General features: G+C 33.2%; 1 protein-coding gene across 1 annotated transcript; it reads right to left on the reverse strand.

Moving 5' to 3' along the window:
- Positions 1–4,156: 4,156 nt before the first annotated feature.
- On the reverse strand, positions 4,157–5,932 carry LOC108820576 (uncharacterized). The gene is made up of 2 exons (XM_018593581.2): positions 4,763–5,932; positions 4,157–4,676 (listed from the first exon to the last, which is right to left on the reverse strand). The coding sequence occupies exons 1-2, from the start codon at positions 5,644–5,646 to the stop codon at positions 4,289–4,291; spliced, it is 1,272 nt and encodes a 423-aa protein (XP_018449083.2). The 5' UTR covers positions 5,647–5,932; the 3' UTR covers positions 4,157–4,288.
- Positions 5,933–12,630: the final 6,698 nt, after the last annotated feature.

Genomic DNA, 12,630 nt, shown 5'->3' on the forward strand with positions numbered 1-12,630 from the left:
ACATTAAAAACCCACAAGTCATAACAATGATTATTCGAGTACCAGCCATTTACAATTTAATAAATTCTGCAATCAAAGAGGCGGAGACATGCATGCCGAAACAAGCATTCCTCTTCTGACTTTTCTCATCCACAATCTTTTAGCTTTTTCAATCCTAAGGTGATAATTTATTTTATCATAGTTAAGAGCAAATAATGTAAAGTATAGGTCGATGTTTTTATTAGAAGTTTAGATCTTATAGATCAATTATTGGCGGTATGTATATGTCTTTATTTGGTACGTTATGTAAACTTCCTATATTGTCAACCATTGAAAAACCTTAAATATATTCCATGCATGCATTATGCATATAATTTGAAATTAGAAGTGTTATCACATTCTCTTTTTATATTGTAAAAGCGTACTCGTAGCTTAAGATTCAAACTAATATGATGCATTTATTATATTGAATGGCGCAATGCTTTTGGGTTTTGGGAAATATGAAGGCCAGTAATTTTTTCTCTGCAGGATAATTAATTTATGTGTAGTGGTTAGCGACTTCCAAGTCTGAAATTCAACAATTGAGTCAAGATTCTGTCAGCAAAATTACATGCGGGATGTAAGAAATAAATATAGTTACATGAATATATGTGTTGCGGGATGTAAGAATAATCAGAGCTACACGAATAGATGTGTTTCTTCTAAATACATTAGTAGTTTTATTGCTACAAAATAGAGATGAAAAAACTCATACTCCCTCTATTTTAGAAGGAATGTTTTTTGGTTTTTTTTTCTTGTTTTAAAAAAATGTACTTCAGTAGTTGTTGGAAAATGTTTAATGTGCCAAAATAATAATTCATAAGCAAATGTTGTGTGAAATGTATAGAAAATCATTCTTTATAAAATGAGATTATCATATTGTTACTTTTCTCTTCTTTCGTAGAAAACTATTATTTCCGTTTCAATTTTCTAGGACTAAAATTTTATTTATTTTAAATATCATTTTATGTTTTCAATATATTAATTTACTATTTTCAGTGTTGTTTCTACTTTTTATCTCAACAATTAACATTGTCAAATAAAATAAAATGTTAACCAGAGATAAAACAATAAATTTAATAAATTTTCTGTATGAAAAGATTTAGAACAACAAGTAAAGTGAAACAGAAAAAATATTATATTACTTGAGATTTTTCCTCCAACAATTAGGAATATATGAAATATTGTAACATGTTTTTACATATTTATGAACTTGAATTATCATTTTCCTGTTATCAAAGATCGTGAATACTTTAATCGTTTTGTGTGTCGAATGGTCTATTCATCACATAATAGCTTGATAATTTAAGACACTAAAACAGTTTAGATCAATGTTGTAAATATTTTGGAAAAGGTAAAATAGCGTTGTATAGAAGCACTTGTATCGAACTTTGACAAAAATAACTACTTTCCTCTATTTCAAAGTGTTACATATTTTAAATCTTTTTATCACATATTAATAAAATATATTAGATTTCATTTATATATGCATAATTTTTTTGATTAATTTTTTTAAAATAATTTTAAGCTAACAAAAATTTAATAAGTGCAATTATGTTTTTGAAGTTTGTAATCAATAAATAAAACATGTATTGAAAACATAAAGGATAAATTTTTTCAAACAAAATTTTTCTTTAGAATATGTAACTTCATGAAACGAAAAAAGTATAAAATACACAATTTTACTGACTGAAATAAATCAGAAATTAATATGTTGTTATTCTAAAAAAAAAAACTATGCTTGGAGTATTCTGATGCCAAGGGAGGCCAATCCAGCAAACCATGTGACCAGTGGCGTATATAAAACAGAAGAAAGAAAAAGGATAAGGATCTTGTTATATTTGGGTTAATTATGGGTTTCCAACTTAAAATCAATTGGCAATTAGTGGATTGACTATAACCCTTTATATAGTAGTAGAATAATTCTTATATTTTCGATGTGGGATGTTTCTCATCAATATCCTTCCTCACGCTCAGATATCTAGGTCTGAAGCATGGATAACGTGGGAATAACATCCACAGAGGGTCCAACATTGATATCCTCAATATATCATGATCGATAAGGATACATGCTTTTTCGACATTTCTTTTATGCGACGTAACATGTATGCATCGGATATGTTATTGTCGACATGCCGTAACCAATATAGGTTTGTTTTCGTAGTCTATATTCTATGATTGATTAAGTAGTTTTCAATCTTCATCCATATCCATAATGATATAACGAATTACAATTTCTGTAGCCAAGAATTCAAATTTCAAAGTAACAAAAAGAAACCGATTTCAAATTTGCCTTTTCCAGTAAAGACACAATACAAATGAAACCTAGAAATTGACGCCGATTCGCAAACTCAAAACTGTTGATACATAAAGTTACTAAGCATTTTCAAAAATCATATTGGTAACCGCATTTTACAAAACTCAGATACAACTATGTGTTTTTGCAAAGTGATTTAATTTAGCCTAGTATTTGGGATAAAAAGATGAACTGCTAAGTGTTAAACAGATAGTCCCAAGCTCTTTCCAAATGAAGGATGATCTGGTGTGGCTTGCTTCAAAAACGGGTGAATACTCCACGAAGTCTGGTTATGCCCTCCTAAAACTACATACTGATTCACCAGACTTGGAGTTTAATTGGAAAGCATGCATCTGGAACCTTAAAACCACTCCTAAGCTGAAACATCTGCTCTGGAAAATCAAGAGTGGTGCCATCACAGTGGGATCAAACTTACAAGCAAGAGGTATGTCAGGAGACTTTAGATGCAAACGATGCGGACAACAAGAGACCGACCTTCATCTCTTCCTGACTTGCCCTTTTGCCAACCAAGTTTGGGATTTCCTCCCAGCCCTTCACTCCCCCTCATCAGTCTCTATCACCACGGTCCCTCAACTCCTACAACAGAGTAAGAGGTTGATCTGTTTGCCACCTGTGGGTTTGTCTGATGCAGCTCTATTCCCATGGGTTATTTGGTATCTCTGGTCAGCAAGAAATAGACTTTGCTTTGAGAACGTTACTATCACAGAACAGGAGGTAGTTAACTTGGCTATCAAGGAAGCTCGTTCCTGGCAAGCTGCCCAACAAAGCAAATCGTCTTTACCTCTCCCGGTACTCACCCGTCAGAATATCCAATCCACTGCTCTCGCTAGCGAAACTCAATGCTTCGTAGATGCAGCTTGGAGTTCGGTGTCACACTGTGGGGGTTTCGGATGGATTTTTCAGGATCACGGCACCGGTTCGTCACGATCTGGTTCTTCAAACCGCAGCCATGTCAGCTCTGTCCTCGTTGCAGAAGCTCTTGCGGTCAAAGCTGCGCTCTCGGAGGCGGCGTCGGTTGGGTATGTTTCGATCACCTTGTGGTCCGATTCACAAACCCTCATCTCAGCTCTGTCTTCTCAGACAAAGACTGTCGACATCCAAAGCATTTTACATGATATCTATATCCTCTGTAGAAGCTTTGTCTCTATCTCCTTTAAATTTGTTCCAAGACTTAAAAATATTGAAGCTGATTCCCTTGCTAAATCAGCTTTGTATGATTTTATGAACGCCGTTTAAGTGCGTAAGGTTTAATTAAAGTTTGGTTTGTTCAAAAAAAAAAAAGATATCAGCATAAACCCGTCTCAAAACCAACAAATTTTCATATTTTCCCAAAGCAGCCTCTTTCACAAACAACCATTGTTTGGTTAGCTAACATAATGGTTAAACATACAGAAAAAAAATAGAATTATTGCATTGCAGTATCAATAAACATGTTGTAGTATCAATGCAAATGCAATTAATATTTGTCTGGATAACGACATTGGGTTAATTAGTTTAATCGATAGGTTGTGGGGAATCGCAAGCTTAGCGCCGAACAAGAATCTTCTCATCCTTCTCCAAAAAATTTAGTTTTTCTTGGGCAATCAAGTAACAATAAACTATTACCATTATTGTGTAATATCTAAAAGAAAGACATGTCAGTGATCCAGATCAAGATCATAATATCAATCAAACATCACTTCTTCCCAAAGATTCCATCATAAAGCCGTTGATTTCAAAACAAAAGACACCATCTTCAATTCTTCATCTTCTTCTACTTCTTCTATGTACAGATTGTTGTCATTTGTCAAAGTAACAAAGATCGAAAATTACTATGTTAAAAACCTCTGAAACAAGCTTCCCATTTCTTTAAGCTCAATCAGGGTTACAGAGAAAACCGGTAACAAAACCGAAATTAACATCAAACCAAAAAAAAAAAGATTTACAATTTTTTTTTCTTTTCACCCAAAAGTTTCAACTTTGACAAAATTTACCATCCATCTGATTCTGAACGGCTTTAACAGCAGCCACTCTTGCAGCCGTTGCAGCCTTATTAGCTCCAGCCACTGCTCGACTCACTTGTTCATCTACTCGTCTCCGGTTCACCGCCTTCTTAGCCGTCTCTCTAGCCGCCTGAACCGCTCTGCAAACCGGCTCGCTCGTAGGATGCAGAGAAGTTACAAGACTCCCTGAATCCCACTCACCAGATTTAGCATCACCGTTTCTAAACGAGTAAGCACCATACCCTTGCTTACGGCCTTCATGCCACGCTCCTTCATAACAATGACCATTAGCAAAACGGTACACACCAAACCCATGAATCTTGTCTCCAAAGTACTCTCCTGCATAACAATCTCCATTTCTACAAAAAATATAAAACAAAAACAAAATTATATCTTTAATAATCAAAATTTCAACAATTAAAAATCACAAAAATAATTTATCTACCTGAAATGGTAAGATCCAAGCCCATGCTTGACACCAAATCTTGACTCACCAACATAAGAGCTACCATCAGCGCAAGACTGAACACCAAACCCATGGCTCTGTCCATTTAGCCACTCACCAGCATAACAATCGCCAGTGTAGAATCTGTAAACTCCGTAACCATGCCTAAGACCCTGCCTATACTGACCTTTGTATCTACTTCCTCTAGCCCAGCTCTCGATCCCATGACCATCGTATCTCCCATCGACCCAATCACCTTCGTACCTCCCTCTCGCGAAGTAGTAGTACACGCCACTCCCATTGCACTTCCCTCTGTGGAACTCCCCTTCGTAGAAGTCCCCATTGCTGTAGAACTGAACACCTTCTTTCACAAACCGCTTGGTTCTCTTCTCCGGTTTGGTTTCGGTATCGCCGATGTACCACTGTACCGGTTTAGACCGGTTCTTGCTCTGAAAACCTAAGCTTCTGGTCGTCTCGTCGCAGATTTGCTTGACCGCGAGCACGGTCCGGTTAAGACGCGCGATGTTCCTGGAGGCGAGGAAGAGAGCGACGGCGACGAAGGTCAGAGCTAGGAGGAGGTTCTCGGAGGTGAGAAGCTCCTCGGTTTGGGAGAACACGACGAAGAAGAAGAAAGACGAGAGGCTGAGGAACGAGAGGGACACCATGGCGAAGGCTAGACCCGGGTGAATCCGGGTTAACCCGGTTCGAGGACTTGACCCGAACGGTTTAGGCGGTTTTCTCCTCTGTTTCTCTTCTTTCTCTCCGGCTTCGAGATCTTGCTTCTCGCTGAAATCGCCGTTTAAGCTGAGGAAAGACGATCGCACCGTCGACGATGACCGGAGCAGCGATGACTGTGTCCTCGTCAGCTTCGCCTGCCCTTCCATCTCTCTTCCAAAACTCGAAACAGTTAAAAACAAAAAAGACGGAACCTTGATCACGAAAGCTTCCGGTCACAATATCTCCGGCAATACACTAACCGCCGCGTCGCCGTCGTGGCAAGCATCACGAACGAGAGAGAGAGAGATAGAAGATCCGTACCGTATCTACACCAAACTTATAAGACAGTGATTTTTAAAAGCTAACCTCGTTTATCAAATTTTCCGGTGTCGGAGAAATTTAACGGCGAAGCTCACTGTATTTTTCGAGAGAGAGGAGAAGGAGAGTGGGAGAGAACAGGTTTGGTCTTATTTTAAAGGGGAGAGAGATGAGATTTAGATTTATTGTGGACCGTTGGATGAACATCTGACGGTTGATTTACCTTGAGGTTAAGGATAGCCGTTGGATGAAAGGAAGAAGAGGCTCCCCTGTCATGACGGGAATATATTGGTCGACGGATCCAAACATGAACGGTTTTTTAGCTTTACTGTTGCAAAGCTGGCACGTGCAATTAAAATACACTGTCACAGATTCATCTTACACTCCTAATTAACTTTCTTTCTTTCTTTTTTGGCTCTTAAAAGTAATTATTTTTAATAGGTTGATTTGCAGAAAAAGTTTCTGCTTTTCTACAGAATTTCTGTTTTCCAAAATGGAATTAATTGGACAAAACAAAATTTTGATTTGGACATCCGAAGAATTTTACAATTTTTGGTTTTTTTCCACTGTATATTTCAACATGTCACAATTTGTTTGAGGTTAAAACTTAAAAGATACCAAGAACAACGTATTGAATTTGAATATTTTGAGTGTTCATTGAACGTAACGGTTTGATCTTTAGTATATTTTTATTCCAATATATTATTATATCTTTACAGATATTTATAATAAAATCATACATAAGCACATACTCCTACATTTTTAGCCTGATTAAGACTAATCTGAAGTGGGGAAAACAATGCTCTTTGGGGTAGATGAAATTTATCTACTTTGTCTAACATAATTGTCTAACAGATGATTTCTAATAAAATCACAGATAGAAAAATAGCCTCAAATAATTTTAAAAAATATTTTTGTTTTCAAACTATCTCACAAGAGTATCAAAATGACCAAATTAATTTTCATTATAAAGATAAATAACAATTACTTACACATTTAATGAAACCCAATTTGATCACTTTGACATTTTTGAGGTATTTAGGGTAGAAAAAACAAAATTAAATTATTTATGAGATTTGCCCTAAGTCATACATAAGCCAGTTGTATGGTTTACGTTTGAGTTTGTTTAATAATTCAGAATAACGTATAATTTCAAAATTTTGAATTTTGAATATTTTGGTTTTAAATTTGGTGTTAGGTTGACTTTATAACACATATACGACCAAATTGATATGACTTAATCTGGAATGGGAACAAAAATTTGGTTTCAAATTAAATCAAATTTTCATAATCAACATATACACCACGTCACCACCAATATGGCAGCTCTACTATTCATGCATGTACGATAGTGTGTTATTTAAATTATGTGTATTAACGACATTCAATAACGTCGATGAATTCATTTTATTTTTGGTAAGAAATCTGGTGGGTGATCTGCCTGCAGGATGGTTGAAGTCGAGTAATTACTATATGCGCACGAAATTATTTTTCTTTTTTGTCAAAAGAAATACTCATGGCGAAGAAAATATATAAAAGAAATAGGAGTTGGGATCAAATCAAGTTATTGTGTGAACAAACCATTTCTCACCAAACATCCCGTTTGGTGTTAGGAAGTGTATAAATGAATAAACTTTGGTTGTCTGTAAATAATAAATGAAAAATAACTATATAACCGAACAATATAACCGAACAATATATATGTTATGAAACGACATCCCATATATATTAAATGAGATGCATTGTCATTTAATGCATTCACATTACGTTTGCTACGTGGCAGCTTTACAGCGATTTGAGAACAAATACGCTTACGTGTCACGTGAAGAGGGCTCTCGGCCAAACTCTACATAAATATGTTCACACTATATATTATTTTACGTTTGTTTCAATATAAAACTCACATGCACGGTTCTACGGGTTATACAAAATTTTACACTGAAAGATAATTTACAAAAAAATCATTATTGTCTATGCTTATTTTATTTTTACTTAATTTATTTTAATAGAATAACATCTTGCATGTGTTATTTTGAAAAAAAATGTCTTTTAATGTTACGGTATTCCCTATATATTATTTGGAAATCATTTAAAAAGTATGAATCTTAGTTTTGTCAGAATTAAAAAGGACCCATCCTATATAGCACTTGTGTATGCCTTCCGAATCCCATTTCAAAAGAATTCTAAAGCACCTTATATAAACTATAGTCTAAAAATTATACTCTCTAGCATTACATTGGTCGCATATATCTTTCCTTAAATAAAACCTACAGAATTACCTAATGTGATTAAAATATATATACGACAATTAATAATCTTAAATAATAAAGATTTGAGAACAATTTGTATACTTTCTATCATTTTTGTTTAATTCTTTATTATTAAAATAAATTACACAATTACATTAGTGATATAATAAAAATTAGATTTTTTGTATATGTTGTATTTTGAATTTTTCAAAACGAGTATAAATTACTAAAACTGTTAAAAATCTTATATAAACTTTTGTGATCAAGGTTTAAATATTTTTATATATTAGGAAACAATGATTATAAGGCCGTATGAATAAATAATTTCATTTTAATAGGTTTATATATATATAAATATATATATATATATATATATATATATATATATATATATATATGTATATTTCATATCGTTTAAATTAAACTATACATCGTATGAAATACATACTAATATTTTGATATTTGCATTGAACATATATTGAAAAGTTAATATTTTAATTTTGAAATCTTCATTGTTTTTTTTAATGATTATAAATCATTGAAACTACTAAACATCCACATTAAAAAAACGTTGGTGTAAAATTTTATTTCACAAATATGCAAATAATCATAAAATCATATGAGTAGAAACCTCATTAAATAAAATCAATATTAAAAGTAATATCTATGTTAATATCGTTTAAATTTAAGTACATATTATATACGACAAATAAGAGTGATTGTTCTGATTTATTTACCTTAAAATGATTGCAAAAAACAAGAGCGATCGTTTGATTTATATGCGCACGCCAATTTATTACATATAGTAATTGATTTCTTAATTATTTAATATATATAATTATTATTTTATAATTTTACAAATTTCAGAAAAAAACAGAAAATAAGTAGTAAATATAAAATATTATACAATATGATGCGTGCAATTGATATATGTAGTATATAATTTTCATAAGTTCAGTAAAAAGAATGTTTGTATTAATTAGAAAGATTGGTGAATAAGCGAAGAAGACATAAATAATTAAAATTTAAAATCATGGAATTAATTTATCAATATCTGAATTATTTGAAGGTTCCACTAAAAATGTATATTAATATTAATGAAGCAAATAATGTTTTAGTGTCAAATGATGATTTGTTTATGTTCTTATAAATTATATTTTTGTAACTAAAACAATATTAAAAAATCAATTCGATTGAATTAAACAAACACAAACAAAACCAAAATAAAACGAATCAAACACAAACCAAGCTAAATTAAAACTGAATCCAACACAATCTAAATCGAAATAAAACCAAACACAAATCAAACCAAACTAATTTGAATTGACTTTGGTTAAGGGTTTCTTAGATTTTAATAAACCAAATCGAACCTAAACCCGTAATTTTTTTTAACAAAATCTAAACATGTAGTTAAACCGACATGTTTAATCCTAATAAAACCGAGATATTGATGATTTGACATCATTTGTCAATATTATATATTTTAAATATTTATCATAAAATTCACACAACATTAGGATAGTTGTCAAAATCACACAACATTAGGATAGTTGTCATGGTATTATCTCCATTTGATCCATTTGATATCGTATAAAAAAAATCTATGAATGATTACTACGTTTCTTTAATCAAACGATGGCTACTTATTGCTAACGACATTTGGATTAAAAACAGATTAAACATGATATTATCATGTAACTCAACGTCTACTTCAACGAAATCTTAAGTCAAAACTCTGTGTATTCACGTTCGTGTAACTTTCGGCTTCGGTAAGGACAATTATAAAGACATGCTTGAAATTATCACACATTAAAAAGCATATAGCTTGTATTTTGTTTGTTTCTTACTTGTCAAATGTTACTCTCTTGTGATCGTTTCAAAATGTTGCTCTCTTGTATAAAACTGAAACTCTTGTCACAATGATAAAAAAATGTAGATTTGTATATGCAAATACTGGCCACATGAGTTTTTGTTGCCGGATCACAATTTTGATCAACGAAAACCAATTGCCATTATTTTTAGTGTGGTAACTAATTGATTTTTAATATGGAGTTTGGTCTGCATGTAAAGTAATATGGTGGCCATCTATTATGAATCCTTGTGGTAACATATTCAATTCATCGTTCTTTTTTGGTAACTGATCAATTTCAAAAGTATTGATTTTTCTTTTTGAAAAGTTTGAACTTTCAAAGTTCACTTTTGGTCTTAATGAAAGAAAAAAAAAACAAAAGAGCACCGGCGTAAGCAAACGTTTCATTACTTACACATGACAAAGGCTTTTTGGATACACATGCTAAAGTTGATAAGAGAACATGACTTCGTGTATATTTATAATAGAATAAATAGATCATCAAAATTATCAATTTCCTTGTACTGTTGTAGAAGTTAAACATTATTGCTTAAATTTTTTTATGTATAAGAAATAGGTCCCTATTACGTACATGAATAAAACAAAATTCATGCAATGCAGTATTCTCACAAAGTATTTTCCACGATTATAGCATTGCAGACTTTGCAGTCGATGAAATAAATAAAAACAAGTGTTAAGTGTGGTTGCTTGTAGTATAAGTGCTGCAGATAATGGTGTAGCCAATTTTGAGTGAATTATTAGTACACAAGAATCTTTGGTGAATCAGGTCCACCAGACTTTGGAGGAAGCGCGATTATGGGAAGAGGTGAACGGTAAGGATGAGGAGGTACCTAGTATGCAAGGAATCAGTGCGGTTTCGAAGAAATGGGAACCTCCTATGGCAGGTTTCGTCAAATGCAACTTTCACTCGAATTGGCGAAATGCCTCATTACATAGTGGAGTGGCTTTCCTGGTGCTTGATCAACAAGACAACCTTCTACATCATGCGAGAGACGCCATCACTTTCTCATCTAATAGACTAACAGCTGAGCTGCGATGTCTCATATGGGTACTGAGAAGCTTGCGTGATCTAGGGTATCAGGAAATCGTTTGCAGTTCTGATTGTCGTGAACTTATGGAGGCTGTAATGAAATCCATTGGCTGGCCTCGTTATCGATTTCTCCTTCAAGAGATCTCTGTTTTGTGTGGGTCATTTCACTCTGTTGCTTTTGAAACAGAATCTGCTCATTCTAACATGGTAGCTCGTGAGATTTCAAAGAGTGTTCTCCGTGATGGTAGGTTTCAATCCTATCTAGCTTTGGGAGGGCCAGCTTGGTTACATCACCTGATCGTAAGGGAAATAAGTTAGACTAGCTCATAGATCTTTTTAAGGTTGAGCTTTTTTTTTGTTTTCCTTTTTGTCTTCTCACCTCTATGAGATTGTTTTTGTATCACTTGTCCCTTGGGTTTTTATCAATGAAGTTAAAAAAAAAGAAGATCTAAATGATATTTTCTTTAAAAAATGTTATGTGGGGGGGAGGGGATTCTACCAAACTAAGAATCTTAGATGTATGTAGAAACTTTTAAACTTTAGCCACTAAGTTATAATACTTCTACAAATGTTATGTAGGTTTAGTTGATGACAAATTACGTGGATTTGATAAATAAATCAATAATACTCATGATTTATGCTGGTTTTAGGATTCATAATCCGGTTAATTGAATAGCTGGGATTCTTAAAAATCCCATTACAAAATCTATCATCATTGGCCTCAATAAGTCAATATGCCTTTTAAATTATAAGATTCTGAATATCAATTCGGATTATTCAGTTAGCAAAGCGTTACTTTTCTTATATAATATAAGTTGCATGTACATGAAGATTATTAGAGATTTAATCATGGAAAGAGAAAATGAAGCACAATCATTCTGACCGTCTTTTCTTCCGGTTCTTTCATAGGCAAATAACATAGTTATCCTCCATCGATCTCATTCCTACCTACTATGATACAACAAGAAACAAACAGATTTAGAGCTTTCACTTTACACCCTATACTAATTTAGTGGTTTTTGTTTTCTGTTACTTTAACAACTACGAAACACAGGCAAATCAGCATTTTATACAAATAACTTTTGACAAATTACATTCGATCTGCAGCAAATCGTTTTAAAGAAACATTTCAAAACCTAAAGAAGATGTGTAAAGATTTGCATAGGCCTAGCTTATAGCATCCATCATGAAAGACGTGAAAGATAGAATTAAGGCAATGTTACGTGATCTAGTATTTACTTTTCTCTCTCGATGATAAGCATAATAAGTTCAACTCGAAAAGACATACAAGATTACTTGTTTTAGTCTCTAATCAAAATGACAGCAGCATATACTCAAGAGGTGGTCGGTTTTGGAAATCCATTTTCAATATCAAATGTTCACTCTGTACAATCTCTCTTACACCAGCGATCAAAACTCTACAAACTTCCGAAAGTTTCAGTTTCATCTTCTCCTTTCCAGCCTTGAAGCCTTCTTCCCTTAACGACTCTTATCACCAACTTGCAAACAACTTCAACAAAGAAAGTAACTTTAGATGAATCCGGCCCATTTTATTTAGAGCCCAACAGGAGGCCATAGTTTGAGTGATTTTTGGGTTAGATCTCAATATTTTATTAGTATGGATCCGTCTCATGTCAAATTTTTTGTGCTGTAGAAGTTGTAAAACCAACCACAACAAGCTGTA

This window comes from Raphanus sativus, chromosome 1 (genome assembly GCF_000801105.2).
Source record: "Raphanus sativus cultivar WK10039 chromosome 1, ASM80110v3, whole genome shotgun sequence".
Taxonomy (NCBI): Eukaryota; Viridiplantae; Streptophyta; class Magnoliopsida; order Brassicales; family Brassicaceae; genus Raphanus; species Raphanus sativus.